Here is a 16,527-nt window from a genome sequence, read left to right on the forward strand (position 1 = left end):
TGAGGAGTTGACAACAGGTGCTCCCGGTATCACGAAAAGGTCATCAGAATGAAATGACTGAAAAGTCAAAAGGGTCAACTTCCTCCCCAAATCAAAGTTAACACAATTACACCCCCAATATAGGACGGCATCATTGCTACCTGTAATTGTTGCATTCAATCTCCATTTCAATACACAATTAGGCAAGACACAAACTCATCCAAAAAATAAATGAGATTTCACAATAGTACGTAAGAATTAAGCTTGCTGATCGAGTTAGGGTGCACTCAATTGCGTGTATAGATGATTCTTGACCGTTGATCACTATGAGACCCAATTTGAACAATAGTTAAAAGGGCGATTGATCGTATTATTTTCCTTGTCAATTTCAACTAAACTCTAGCAAAATTCTAAAATTATTTTCCTTCAACCTAACTAGTATGCATCATTGTGGCGTTCGTTGATCCAAGTCATTTACAACTTCCCCCCTATTGATTATTTATGGTAGAATGGCTTTACATTTTTGCTAAACTTATATCTCTGGCGTATGATTAGCTTATTTAGTACTGTAGTTTATTTTTGTTTTGACAAAAAAAAAAAAAAATAACTGTCCGTTTGCAATTAAGGGTTATAAACATTTTTAAGTGTTTTTCTATTAATTTTTATTACTATCAGGGCCCAAGATCCTCTCCTGAGCTCAGGGTGAGGATCTTCCTGAGCAAGCTCATTGGGCCGTTCAAATTTTATCCAACGGCAGGGAGCCTCTCTAAAAGTTATAATAATTGTAACCGTTAGATAAAATTTGAACGGCCTGATGGGCTTACTCAGGAGGATCCTCACCTTAGCTCAGGAGAGGATCCTGATCCTACTGTCAGAAGCCTCAAAAGGAATCTCCTATGTCAATTGGTTGTTTTTCTTGGCAGTTGGATTTATCGTCATTTGGTTGACAAAGACATTCTGTTTCTTTTAGTCTCATATGCCAACTTGAGTATAAACAGTGGTTAAAGGCTACCTAGACTAAGTTCTAGGTCGGATTATTCATGTTAGTCGTCCGCCCAACCACCAGCGCAAGCTTCTTATATTAAAAAAAAAAGAATTATTATTAGCACTTCAAAAATCTCATTTGGCACTCTAAATTTTCTATAATTAGAAAAAAATTACACTTGTTAGGAGTGTAAAATAAGATTTTTAAAGTCTTAATAACAGTTCCCTAAAAAAATAGGATAACAAAAATCATAAGAGAAGCAAGATCCACTTGCCCGGTTCACCAGTTACTACCACTACGAGGCCTAATCATACAAAAGAAGAGTTTGGTCATGACTCAAAATGAATGCTAGCTATATGCTCAATACATGCAAGTCAGAACATTATTTTCAGGGAGTTGGGCTGAAGTAAAAGAAGCCACGGGAAAGTGGTTTAGGAGCCTTGAAAATTTACTGAGACTTTTAATACATGCTATACATTCGAAAAAAAAAATCTAAACATGGAACCTAAAATACATGCTAGACATTTTTTTAGGGTAGTGTTATTCACACATAATTTTTTACTTCTCACATCCCTGTCTCAATTTCTGACCGTTAGATCGAATTAATTGAAAAAGATGAATGACAAAACGTTAATAAGGGTGTATAGGAGGTAAAAACGGATGTGTGAATAACACTATCCTTCTTTTAATTTAACAACTTAAGAGACTTTTCATGTTTTGTTTTAGTGAAAAAACTTTAAAACCATTGGTTCCTTTTAAGGAACAAAAATGATATTCATATCATCTATTTGTACCATCTCTCTAACAGAGATGTGACCCACATGTCCTGGTGGGCTCTACCTCTATTGAAAAGATGGTACAAATGCATGGTAAGTATATCACTACTTTTTACGGAAAAACCTAATTAGTAGAGAGACAACATATATGTGTACATTAGAGTTTAAAAGAGAGAATATTTATACAGTTCCTTGGCATCCTTTCTAGTTTTCTAGTCCATACTTCTTACCCAATGCCAACACCATTATTTCGAAGAGACTTGAAGCTTTTGCAAGTTTACTCTTCCTGCTTAGGACTATTTAAACCTTCATCATCAACCACCATTTTGGTGGGGCAAAAATAAGAACAAAAAGAAGGGAGGAGTCAATTATAATTTCAATACAATTCAGTGCCCTTTTCTGCGGGTGGGGTCCTTTGGAGGCTGACCAATGAGAAATAAGCACCTGCAGGCCCTTTGGCCAAAAGCGACGAGTGGGTCCCTTTCTCCACGACCTTTCCTTTATCCAGCACAGTAATCATATCACAATTTTGTATTGTACTCAACCTGTGGGCCACCACCACGCTGGTCCTCCCCACCATCACACGCTCCAGCGCGTCCTGCACAACCTTTTCAGACCGACTGTCGAGCGCGCTGGTCGCCTCGTCCAGCAACAAAATGACGGGGTTTCGAAGTATCGCCCTGGCTATAGCAATCCGTTGCTTTTGTCCGCCGGATAGCTGCACTCCCCTGTCCCCGCACGACGTGTCATATCCGTCTTTCAATCCCGCAATGAAATCGTGCGCGTTGGCCGCCCTCGCGGCTTCCACTATCTCCAACTCATCGACCTTGTCCGATACGCCGTACACAATGTTTTCTCGTATGGTCCCGGCAAATAACGTTGGCTCTTGACTGACCAATGCTATGTGTTTTCTCAATGATTTGAGGTGGTACGACTTCACATCTTGACCGTCGATTTTGACCGCTCCCTTGATCGGATCGTAAAACCGTTCTATCAATCCGATGATCGTTGATTTACCTGAACCACTTTGGCCCACCAATGCCGTTGATTTTCCCGCCTCGATTTTGATTGAGAAGCCGTTGAAGATCATAACATCGGGCCTAGCGGGGTACGCGAAATGCACGTTGCGTAGCTCAATGCTGCCCGTAATTCTTTTGGGGTCGAGACCTTCGGGGTCTTCAGGCTCGATTTTTGTGTACTTGTCTAACACGGCAAAAACAGACCCAACGGCGTCTGCTCCCTTGGCGAGGTCTGTGGTCATGCTACCAGCATCGGCAATGACCCGGCCCGTGCTGACCAAGATCATGAAGGTCTGGAAAAGTTGTTTTGCATTGACGTAGCCCTTGGCGACAAGCTTGCCTCCGTACCAAAAGTCGAAGGCCCAAGTGACGGTCGTGAGGCTTTGGGAACAAGCGAGTCCAATGCCGGCATACCATGACTGTCGGATACTCTCCCGACGCGGGCCTTCTTGGGCCTTTTCGAGCATTTTCAAGAGGCGGTTTTGGGATGAGAAGGCGGTGACTGTCCGGAGGTTGGAGACTGCTTCCGCGGCGAGCTTGCTGCTTTCTTCCTGGGATTTTATGGCCTTCTGGGACATATTTTTGAGCAGGACACGCCTTGTGTAGAAGCATACAATGATGAGGGGTTGTACGGCTATCATGACAAGTGCAAGTCTCCATGTAATGATCAGTCCCATTGTGCAAGCTACTGTTACTGCTGACATGGTTTGTACAACAAGAGCCATTCGATCACCCACCAAAGATCTCACCTGCAACAAAATAATGTTCATCTTAAATCTTAAAAAATTCGTACTTTTATATAGCTAAGAAGATCAGTCCAACTAGCTCTACAATGTTATTTTTCTTTTCAACTTCAAATTAAGTTCGAAGTTCGAATCACATTTATTTTAAGAAAGTTCTAACAAAAACATAAAATATGCGACTCCATACATAATTCTAATGAGTATAACTACATACACACTCTTAAACTAGTGAATCATTTAAAAAAAAAATGCGTCAATAATGTGATCAGTTTGTTTGTCTGAACAACATTATCGATCATAGTAGATTATTAGTGAACGAATTTGAGGACTATAGGCATCATCAAATTCTGATTATACGTACCACATTGGCATCTTTGGCGAGTCTAGAGCAAATGGCACCACTAGAATTCTCATCCTGATCAAACCATCCCACTTCAAAAGTGAGTACCTTTGAAAGCATCCTCTCTCTAATCCTCTTAGTCAAGTACTCTCCCATGTAAGCAAAGTTGTAATGCTGGCTGACATTGATCAGCAACGAGAAGATTGCCAACCCTAGAAAGCAAAGAGAATAAGTCCTTGTCTTCGCCTTAATCTCGTCGTGGTCCTTCAAGAAATAAACCGATATCATGGACCCCATCGCAAACGCGTACAACGGCTGTACCGCCCCAAAAAGAGTCGCACTCGTGCACCCCATAACTGCTTGTTTCCACTCGGGAAGGTTCAAGGCCAAAAGTCTCCTAAACGAAGGCACGGGCAGTTTCTTCTGTTCATACTCTACAACACTCTCTTGATCCGGAGCTCTACCCTGAGCAAACGAGTTTGCGGAACTCGAACGACTCACCATGGAGAGCCTACGGCTGCTTGTGCTGTGAATATCGTTTGAAATGGAAGACGAAACACCATAATGCCCTAACTCTTCTGGTTCCTTTTCTTTCTCCGTTCGTTGGAGGCGGACAAGGGACGTGTAGTGGCCGTTTTCACGTTGGGAGAGCTCATCGTGGGAGCCAATTTCCATGACCTGGCCGTTTTGAACTACGGCAATCACGTCCGCATTTCGGATGGTGGAGAGGCGGTGCGCGATGATTATTGTGGTGCGGCCGACGGCTGCTTTGTCTAGGGCTTCTTGGACTACTCGTTCGGATTCGGAGTCCAGTGCGCTGGTGGCTTCATCTAGGAGGAGGATACGAGGTTTCTTGATGATGGCTCGTGCAATGGCGATCCTTTGTTTCTGTCCTCCCGACATTTGAACACCTCGCTCGCCAACCTGTTTAATCAAAACGTTAATTTGTTTTAGTACTTGAAAAATGTAGTTTTGTTGTGCCTGCATGTTTCATGAACTGTAATAAAAATGAAATGAAAATTACTAGAAAGAGTTACTCATAAATGATTGTACAAGACTAAGAATATCAATTAATATATTTATAAGAGAAACAAAAATCAGGTTCGCCACTTTAGCAATATTTATACGAATAATGCAGTGACGTGCTGTAAAGTTATCGAATTTAAATGTCATGGCGTACTCATTGTAAGTACGTCTTTTTATTTACAGGGTTGGTCTTAGTGTAGTGATTGTTGGAAGGAACTTCTAAACTTGAAACTTCTCCAAACATGAACGAAAGGATTTTTAATCAAATGCTAGTTGGTGTGTTAGAGGTATCTTATAATGCAGTTTCGACTGATGATTATAAAATGCAAGGCAAGCATCATTGTCAAAGAAGCAATAAAGATGTTGTTTACTGATTAAGTTTACCTAAATTAAGTTGTGCAAGACTAGCAGATGACACTTAATTGCAGTAGCGAAAAGTAATAAAGCCTACATACCCTAGTGCGATTCGTCCTCCACTGATCACCATCCCCCTACCATTTAACAATTTAACTACTAACGTTATCGTTTGAGAGTAACAAAATGGTAGAATACTAGTTTAGAGCTTTTTTTATTGGGGTTTTGGGGGGAAGGTTTTTTTACATGCTAGAGAGGCAATCAAATTCGTATTAAATTTAGCAATTATATTGATTCCTGATTAAATTAAAACCTTACTTAAGGGCAGGATATAACGTAATAAAGTACGATAACATTAATCACCAATTATATAATAACCAAGGTGGTGAAGATTTATATGATGCAACTGATGGCTGCAAATAGTGGTGCGCATGCAATACTACTATTATATTGGGTTTGTTCTGTTGCAACTTAGACGATTGAAGGGAAGACCTTCATAGCCTAGTGGGGGACAAAATCATCAAGGTTTAGGAGCAATAAGATGCATAAAGGAATGCGCACAGTAGAGGATTATTATTATATAAATTAATAGATATACAACTGTATAACAAATATATAATTTTAAAACTATATCTATAAACTAAGATAATCCTTTTTTTTATTCACATTTCTTACTTACTCATGTCATTCTCTACAGGAAAACAAAGACTTTTCGGGAAAAATGGAAATAAGAATAAGAAAGAGCTTGCACTAGAAGAATATACCAATGAAAACCCGATTGATATAATTTAAAATCCACTATTCGTTCAAAATATCTACGAAAAAGATAAGGTTAGTGCTTTTTACACATCTCTGCTCACTTCATACAACACCTTTCTAATTTTATAACCACTAAATTAAACAATTATAAAGTAAAATCAAAGATCAAAATTAAGAAAAGTGTATACAAAATAAAAAAGAGTGTTGAAATTACTGCCCTAATATAAACCCCCCACACCAGTTTGGCTAGTTATCCTTGGCTCCTATGTGGATCCACTACACTAGACGACAAACATATCAAAAGACAGAATCTTTGACATCATATGTGATTAACAATTGGAAAGCAATAATTTGTCATTTGCTTAAAAAGTGGAATGTTTAAATATCACACCATTTCTAATAAAAATACTTGACTTTTATATGCAAAGTATCATTCGTTTTGTTAACAATTCAAATTTTGATAAATGTTTTGAAATATTTTTTTATTCTTTTTATTTATAATGATATATTTTAGTTTCTACATCAAATTGTGATTGAAAAAAAATTAATCTCTTATATGAAAAGTCAATAAGTAGCATGTAACTAATTAACGTGTTACATGCTGTGAAGTAATTACCTGAGTATCATATCCTTGAGGCAACTGGGAGATGAAATTATGAGCATTAGCAGCTTTTCCAGCCTCAATAACCTCTTCAATCTCAGCATCTTCTTTCCCAAAAAGTATGTTCTCCTTAATGCTGGTTGCAAATAGAGCAGGCTCTTGGCTCACCAAACCCATCTGCGACCTCAGCCACTTGAGCTGAAGCTTATTTATCGCCACCCCATCAAGAAGAACCTCGCCTCCGAGTGGATCATAAAACCGCTGCAACAGCGATATCACCGTGGACTTCCCCGAGCCGCTTCCGCCCACCAACGCCACCGTTTTGCCCGCCGGAATTGTCAAGTTGAAATCTTTGAAGATGATGCTTTCCGGTCTCGACGGGTATGCGAATTCGAGATGCTTGAATTCGACTTCACCGGAGACATCCTCTAGACATTCACCTTCCATGTTGTCGGAATCGATCTTGGGAACTCTTCTTATCACTTCCATTATGCGCTCGGCTGCCGAACATGCCTCTGAAAAGTACTTCAAGTTTGATAGTCCAGAACCTAATGCCCTGTTCACCAAAACAATAAAACCATGCATTAAGAATTTGGGTAAACTAAAAGGATCATAAGAATCTACAGCACATGATACACTGTTAATATTTTATCATAAACAGAAACAAAATCGAAGAAAATCAAAGGATGCATCATTTTTGGGAGGTTATAAGTTTGTACTTACAAGAAGTACCAATTTACCAATCTACAGACTACAGTACATGGTACATTGTCATTTTTTTGCCGTAACAAATAAAAAAGAGGCAATATGCATGAGTGGACATTTTATAAATTATCTCAAAAATATAATGGGAAACACTAAACAAACAATATGTCATACACTACTCACAGTTTTGTGCCATTTTAGCACCTGTTTAGTGTTGTTCACATTCTATTTTTTGATTAAAAGTCTAAACCAGTTTGATCAATGCAATTTCCCGACGAAAAGAAAAAAAAAAAAAAATCAACGATATACGTATTAAAAATATGCAAAAAGGCGTCGAGCATACAATCCACCAACGGCGATGGCAGCACCAACAGCAAAAACAGTGCCTCCCCGAGCGCTATGGTACATGACCATTGTGCTTCCATAATACGACATGAAAGACCAAATGGCGAAGACAACGCCGTTACTTCCAATGGCCAGGCCTTTAGCCAAGCCCTGGCTCAATCCCAACTTGACGGAGCCCTGAAGAGCCACAGAGAATTCCGATATAGTTTTGTTTTCTCCGACGAAGGCATAAACGGTCCGGATTGAAGAAATTGCCTGCTCTGCTATGTTGCCAGCCTTGTTGTACTCTTCCCTAATCTGCCTAGCTAATCCCATCAAAGTCCTTCCGTAAATTAAACCGGGAATTACTAGCAGCACCACAAATGGAAACCCTACGATTGCTAGCCTCCACATCATTATAAACGCCGCTATGTAGCTTCCAAAGAACATGGAGGAATTCATCACGAAGTTCGGTAGCTGGTGGAATTTGAAACATGCAACTTCATTACTTGATGAAAATAAACTCGTAAAGGTTATTAGCACTACAAAACAGTCATTATGCACTCGTCTATTAGAATGACGATTTTGAAGTGTTTGATAACAACTTTCACTAAATTATGCACAATGAAAGCTTGTGGGATGACCTTTTCACTTAGGACATCTTGAATCACTAAGCTATCATTAGAGACACTTGTGATGACTTCTGATGTGCTTGTGACATGTAAATCAAAGTAGCCTACATCTTGCCTTAGAACTGCTTTCAAATATCTGACTCTCATTCTAGCTGCTTGCCTCTCGCCGGTTCTTGTCCAGCAATATCCCTCTACAAAATTACAAGTTCAAAGTGATATATTAGTTATTATTTCATTGAGTCATTGAGTGAGCAAAAGTAAACAACATTTGGTGAAACCCACCTAGGAAACAGCAAACAAATCCCCCACAAGCCAAGTACAACAGCGCCACTGCATTCTGCCAACCACAAAAACCAGAACCCAGTTAGAAAATTAAATATTTGTGTTTTCCTTTTTGCGACGATTTTCGCTGCCCATTTTTCAGCCGAGTATAATCTGAACTGAATATTTTATATTTTTATGTTCACTCATAAGATAATATATGCGAAGTTAGAGTGAAACAACAATTTTTCTCGTACTCCTCTTTCAATCAACTGCACTGCAAAGTAAATATTCCATAGTTTATATGCACTTGTGAGAGCATATAGAAAGCTAAAGAAAAAAAGTGTCAAAATTATCGGCTTTGAGTTTGTGAACAGAAGGTGAAAATATCATTCCGCGAAGAGAGAGAGAGAGAGAGAGAGAGAGAGAGAGAGAGAGAGAGAGAGAGAGAGAGAGAGAAAGAGAGTGATACTTAAATTAAATGATTACCTTATTTATGTTATGCAGAAACGCATCTTGAGCCGAAGTTGGTGAACCGCCAATATTGTTCATCAATTTGCTAGTGATCAACAAAACCAGCGGTGTGGAGAAGCCATCACCAAGGGATCCAAACAGCCCTAAAATCATCAACAATCTATCAACCCCATCAGCATGCATGAAAATGGACCTCATGGACCCAACTTTCATCGTGCTGCTGCTGTTATTGTCCTTACTGGAACTTTTCTGTCCCATTTTCCCACCCTTTCTCAGCAACCAAACAACAGTTAAGATTCTCAGACCACGTCCCGACTCGGGTTATGTATGCTTCAAAAATATATAAACCCCTTGGCCTTCACTATAGTATACTGAGAAGGAAGATATATACATATACATACATACATATATATATATATATATTCAGAGCCCAGAGGATTAGGATTTCTTATGCATAGGACTATTGTAAGTGAAATAAAGTTGGGATGAATAAAATGAACATGTGCTGATGGGAGAAGATCACGGCTGACTTTAAAGGCCCTTCTCTGCGGATAGCGTCATTGGTGACGATCGGTGGGTCTGTGGACCCACGTTATGACTGGTTATTCCCCGTAAGCATCTGCTGCTATATAGTGTTTTAAAAAGCAAATGATTTTTATTTATTTTTATTCATTAAGCAACAAAAGAAATCGTAGAAAATAATAGATCACAATTTAATTATGTACAAGTGAACAGGGTATATCACAATTTATATACAAGTGAAATTCTGAGAAAATAAAATAACAAACTTTGTCAGGATTTTCAACCAGAAATCAAAGAAAAATAGACCACCATGACAGAAACTACAAAGAGTTATAGATTAAACATTGAGACTATCCTCGATCAAAACATCAGCTAACATATCCGGTGGTTCTTCAAATCAAATAGCTTCTTGCTCGCAAAGCAATCCCCCCTTGGCAAGCCTGTGGAATGTTGCAGGAACAATGGATTAAAAACGAATTGGAATATTGCAGAAATAATGGTGTGGAATGTTGCAGGAACATTGGATTAAAAACGAATTGGAATGTTGCAGGAATAATGGATTAAAAACGAATTGGAATATTGCAGGAATAGTGGTCTCTGCTGGTGCTTAATTTCTTGAGTTGGAACCTGGATCCTGGATTATTACTCATTTGGGTTTTAGAATTGGGAATTGCCACATGTTGTACCTTCAACTTGGTACAAAACAATTATTAATTAATTATATTTGAAGGGTTTTTTGTTTTTACCTTTCTACTTTCTTTTTCACTACTTCTTTCTATCTGTTTATTTAAATCCACATATCAATCTTTTTTTTTCTTTTTTTTACCAGAAAATAAAATTTTATAAAAGCTCAAAATCTCTAGTATAACCAGTGCCCAAACAATCAAATCTAAAAACTTCCATGGCCGACCTCAGAAGACAGTGGTCCCAAAAGAAAGGATTATCTATCGAGAGACATACATGGGTTAAGGCACTAGCTACAAAATTAGTTTTCCTGAATATATGCTTCCAACTAATATTATAAAATCATAAGCCAGCCACTTGATGTCGTCAATGATCAGATTAAGACGCCAAGGAGGGACCCAATCGCCAAAGAACCACTTGGATAACCAGCTTTGAGTCTCCTTCAACCATTAAAGTATTTATACCCTTTCGTCTAGCCAGCAATAGTCCTTCGGATTTGGATCCTCTCCTGAGCTAATGGAGAGGATCCTCCTGACCAAGTGTTATGGGCCGTTGGATTTTCATTCAACGGCTACAAATAGATGGATCATTTTAAAGTTATAATAATTATAGCCATTGGATGAAAATCCAACGGCCCATAACACTTGGTCAGGAGAATCCTCTCCGTTAGCTCAGGAGAGGATCCAAATCCTAGTCCTTCCTTCAACGCAATAGCCTCCGCAGTAGAAATAGTGGCGCCATTCAGATTAATCGCCCCCGCACCAACACGTTGGCCCATCTCGTTCCTTAAAACAAAAGCAGCACATAACCATCAAAGTTTAGTTTAATACAACCATGAGGGGGAGGAAGCCATTTGATGGGGTGCTCAATGGTGTGGTCTCCGTTGGATTTCTTCTTACAGTTGGTCTGCAAATAAGAAACACCAATATTTGCCACAATGGCTAAGCTAGTTGCCATAGGATTTAAACTTCTAAAAACTTCGTTATTTCTGTTATTCCAGATGTGCCAGCAGTTAAGGAACCCTTTGCTTAAATCACTCAACGCTTTTCCTTCCTTAGCATCCAGCGTTTCCAACCAATCACATTAATTACTCGATTCAAATTATTTTTCCAAGGACTTACAGGAGAAAGGTTCCAGATCTCCATAGCACGTTGGCAATTTAGACACAAATGATTTTGATTTTCCTCATCAATACCACAAATAGGGCAAATTTTTTCCATGTTCTAAACAAATTTCCTCATCAATCTTTTTTTTTTTTTCGATTAAAAGGAATCTTAGCTTGATATTTTTGTTTTCTAGCAAAAGGAACATTCTGAAGAAAATAAGGGTTTTATACAAAATTATGCCGTTAATTAAATCACAATTAAATATTAAACTCATTACATATGCATACCGTATTGGCAATTATATGCACAAATCGATAAAAAAAAAAAATTGGTTAATCTACAAATATGTGAGACAACTATCACCAAACCAAATGCTCATTGGTTAAATGCAAAAAATATTGCTCGAGTAGTTGTTGCATATATTTATATCAAACTATTAGATACAATGCATCTAAAATAATAACATATATACAACACAAAAATATTAATAAAGTAGTTGGTTCATATATTTATAATGTATCCATTGTATTATCAAATTATTTACAAAACTGAATATTTGATTAGTACCCATGTAGAAAATATTATTTGGGATAAAATATTTCTATTACTATTTTCCCCACAAATAGAGTTAATTACTATTAAAAGTTGTTATTATTTACCACATGATGAAAAACAATAACGCATATGCACTCTGTTGCGAGTTTGATCTCCACTGATCTCTTTCACTCATGATGTTTACAATTTAACCTCCTAACGCTATTGTTTGTGAAAAAACATTCACTAAATTTCAACAAATATTTCAATGGTTGTCCTCAAGATTCGCAAATTATTATCAGTAGTATATATATATTTTTTTCGTCAAACAAAGATTCGTACAAGGCTCACATCAGGTGCATAAAAGAATTGCATCAAATATCATCACTTCCCTCTCATCACGATTACATTACAATTAAGTATAAACAATTCTAATTAAGCTAGCTAGTTATTTGGATTCTAGAGTATGCCTGATATATGTGGTTTAAAATTTTGCTGACAGTCCTAACGGTGTTACTGAATCAATAAACCATAAAAATTGAATAAAATAAAAGCTATAATCACGCTGTACAGTGCATTGTGAGACAGTTAAGCTGAGAAAATTAAAATAATACGGGACTTATCTGACAGTCCTAACAGCTTATAACCAACTACTAATTGAAAAACCTAAATTTAAATAAGAGCTTGTCATAAGTGTGGTTAACATTTTTTTTCTTAAAAAAAAAAAAAAGACAACTAGTGAAAAATCACAATTATTTGTGTCTGATCCGGAAGAAGGTTGTTGGAAAAACATGGTTAATATATTGAAAAAGCATTATTTTATTTTTCTCGTTAAAAAAGCATTATTTAAGGTTGCCGTCTTCTGCTAGCTCATGGCCATAACCATCGCAGTCATATTGACATTCCACTTCTCATCCAACAAATAAAAGAAACAAAAATAATAAAGAAATCAGATACCATTGGTACAAAACGATCAAAATCATATAGATTCTGATTGCAAGGGACAAAAACGAGAGGTTTTCTTTTGTAGCTAAAAGCATGGTTTTAGACTTTACTAGCACTATCACTCGTAGTCTCGTCCCATAGATGTTTATTATTCAATCAACTTTTGTCATTCATTATAATATGAGACAAACGTGAGGCGTGAGCCCATCCCTGTGTAGGCTTAATTAACTTCATAATTATAATTAGAGTTTCCTACAATAATATAATTTCTTATTCTCTTGTAATTAGTTTGTATCTATACTGACGGAAAAGAATACAATACATAAATAGAATAGTGAGCATACACTACATAAATGATGGTGAACAAAAATGCACTCTAACAAAAAGAGCATCTCTCAACAAAAACATGCAAGAAGGTGAACACGTGGCTCATAACATACACGTGGCTTGCACGATATCCAATAATCTTATTTTTGTTAGGTATTGGGTTTAATTTCAATTGGTTTGCATATATGCATAATATATTTATGAAGACTGGCATTAAATTTGGCTTTTATTATAGCTGCAGGTTTCTTCGATATGTTTCGCAAAAAGAGACTGTTAAATGTCGCTTTTTTTAAGTGAGTTTTTTATAAATTTTCTGTTATCTTATAATTTAAGGTTAATTTTTATATTAATATTATAAAATATTATGTAAAAAATTTGAAATGACAAAGAACATATAAAAAATCATATTTTTGAAAAAGTCTTCTTAATATTTCTCCTAGTAAAAACGCAAATTCCAAATTAACAAATTTATAAAAGAGTTGCATTAATTAGAAAATAGATTTGAAAACAGTCGCTACAATGATGTGGAATTGTGCATTGATGTGCATGGCCAATGCCTCCAATACGTGACCAAATTTGGTAGTTTTCAGTTCCAGAAGCTTTATGCAGATGGTGCCACATGCAGAAATGTGGAGGAAGAAGGAAAGACATGCAGTGGTCTTCTCTCTGCAGGCAGCAGGAGGAAGCCATTAATGCATTTTAACAGTTCTCATTGTCAAGAGTGAAGAAATTATATATGATTATAAGCACTTAAGTTATTTTGACAACCAAATTTATAGTACAATTTTAACTTTTTTTTTTTAATTAGTATCAGAACAAGTTAACTTATATGTGTTAAGCTCAAGGAAGAAAATATCGGTAATATCGGAAATATCGGTAGTCCGAAAACACGGAAATATCGATGGAAATATCGGTAAAATATCGATATCGATAAAAATTACATGGAAACCACGGAAATTGTAAGAAAAACTTGGAAATTTTTATTGAAACTTTGTAGGATGTTTATTTAGTCAATTATCTATTAGTTTATCACAAAAAATTGGAAAGAAATGCATTGCATGATGGATTTAACATTATCAAGTTGATTATATAGCGAGCTGACAAACATTGTGAGTGTAGAAAATATGTAGTAATTAATGAAAGAAGTCTAAACACACCATAATCATTTATATATAATGAATTAGTAAAATATTTTACACTTTAGTACCACATAGAGTTTCTATGAGGTTCAAATTTTACACTTTTGTCCATTGTCTGCAATTGTAAAAAGTGATTGAAAAATTCATGAGGTGAGTCAGATGGGGTCACTCAACCACAGAGGCACACACACACACAGACATGCCATCACACACGCACACAACACACGCACACATATCTCACACGCATACGGCTCTCTCTCTCTCTCTCTCTCTCATTCTCGATCCTTCTCTCTTCTTCTCTGAGTCTGAGGCGCCAGACCTCTCTTCTCCCCCTTCTCCATTCGACCCACACACACACAGATCTCCCCCTTCTCGATCCTTCTCTCTTCTTTTCTGAGGCCCTTGATCCTTCTCTCTTCTTCTCTGAGGCCTGACCTCTCTTCTCCCCCTTCTCCATTCGACCCACACACACACAGATCTCCCCCTTCTCCCACTATCTCGATCCTTCGCCCACTCTCTCGATCCTTCGCTGCCGTTGATCGTGGCTCTGGCGAAGTCGGACTTGGCTCAGTCGTCTCTGGTGGTGCGCCGCTAAGCAAGGAGTTGGCCCAGTCATCGATTTTTCAGGTGAGATTCCATTGAAACCCTAAGCCCTAAACCGACATCACATATGTTGAATCGTTGATGCATGCGTGAAATTTGAAGCTTATATGTGAAATTGAAGTTAAAAATCGTGTTTTTGCAAGGTTTTTGGGACGAAATCGGCTCGGGAATAGGCACACCATCTCCGGCGTTCTTCTCCGGCGTTCGATATCGGAGTCCGATTGCACCGTTCAACAAAATATCTCGATATTTCCAAAATATCGCGATATTATCGATAATATCGCGATATTTTGACGAAAACCCCACGGATACCTATTTAAATATCCATTCCCCGAAAAATCGATATTATCGGCGATATTTCGCCGATAATATCGATATTTAAATCCATGGTTAAGCCAAACAACTCACATACTCATATTCTCATCTAGAGGTGGCAAATCAAGTTAATAGATTGTTAATGTGTACTTGTTAAGATCCGTTTAATTTGATATCATAATAATTTAAATGTGAGTTTGATTGTAATAATGATAATGTAAGATGAAATCAAACTAAATAAATCTTAATGGATACTCATTAACAACTTAATATGCCACCTCCCATCCTCAACTTCCTTTCGCTCATCTCTTATACGAATTTATGGAACATGGTAGGTTTCTCCTTGTCTGCTAGTAAGAGTAGAGATCCAGGATTTCAAGTAAGTACATATGACGAACTTGCATATATATGGCTATATGTTCAAGTTAAACATATAAAGAAATACGTTTGAACTTTGAAGTATAATATATAAAGTAAGAGTTCTTTTTTTTTTTTAGGTCCAGAATCAGAATTCCATCCCTCGTTATATGTTGAAGCTTGAAGCCAAAGAAAGGGGTTGACACTGATTACATGCATACTACTATAATACCATTGTCGTTTTATTTTAATTTGTATTTTTCTTGTTGAAGTATTAGAAACGCACGTAGTGACGTTTTAGTTTGATGTGATATGTCCAATTATCCACGGTCTTCTCTAAACTAATAAACCTAACAAATTAAAAATTAATGTGTACAAATCTAAAACAAAGTGGACGGTTTATCTGATTAAGTTGGAAAATATTTTAAGATTACACTATGTACAGCTAAATTGGTGATATTGATGGAATAGTAGGAGATGCTTAATTTAGGTGACTAATGGTGTAGTTATGAGACCAGATACAAAAGAAGAATATAATGTTTTGCAATATTAACACTTGCACTTGAAGTGTTGTGTTGATTTCTTAATCAAATTGCATGCTTGAAAAGATAAGAAAGTAGCATCCTAATCACATTACCAATTGGCTGGCAGACAGGCATGGACATACTCTTCATTGACAAACTCATATTGCGATCAGAAACTAACACTTAATCATGTTGTCATTAGTCACATCTTTCGGGTTCAACTCCATGTCATTTGGTTTTCTTTCACTGTCAATTTGGTCCGTTTACTCCATAAACGCCACACACCCCCCCTTTGTCTTTTTAATCCACCAACTTCAGTTTTCAATTTTCGTCACCAATATATTGAACTTTTTCCCATGATGCAAAAGTGACTGGTCATGTATGTACTTCGTAGGAAAGTTCAGGCAATAGTTTATGCTTTTCAATTACAACATACTAAAGAATCCATCGTAAAATCAATGACAATATGAGAAGTAATTCAATCTCTTATAAG

The 16,527-nt window shown here is 37.1% G+C and overlaps 1 protein-coding gene across 1 annotated transcript; it reads right to left on the reverse strand.

Moving 5' to 3' along the window:
• Positions 1-1,875: 1,875 nt before the first annotated feature.
• LOC126583622 (ABC transporter B family member 15-like) lies at positions 1,876-9,479 on the reverse strand. The gene is made up of 7 exons (XM_050248082.1): positions 8,994-9,479; positions 8,526-8,580; positions 8,256-8,434; positions 7,631-8,088; positions 6,598-7,138; positions 3,864-4,766; positions 1,876-3,508 (listed from the first exon to the last, which is right to left on the reverse strand). The coding sequence occupies exons 1-7, from the start codon at positions 9,234-9,236 to the stop codon at positions 2,117-2,119; spliced, it is 3,771 nt and encodes a 1,256-aa protein (XP_050104039.1). The 5' UTR covers positions 9,237-9,479; the 3' UTR covers positions 1,876-2,116.
• Positions 9,480-16,527: the final 7,048 nt, after the last annotated feature.

The sequence above is a fragment of the Malus sylvestris genome, chromosome 9 (assembly GCF_916048215.2).
Source record: "Malus sylvestris chromosome 9, drMalSylv7.2, whole genome shotgun sequence".
In the NCBI taxonomy this organism is placed as follows: domain Eukaryota; kingdom Viridiplantae; phylum Streptophyta; class Magnoliopsida; order Rosales; family Rosaceae; genus Malus; species Malus sylvestris.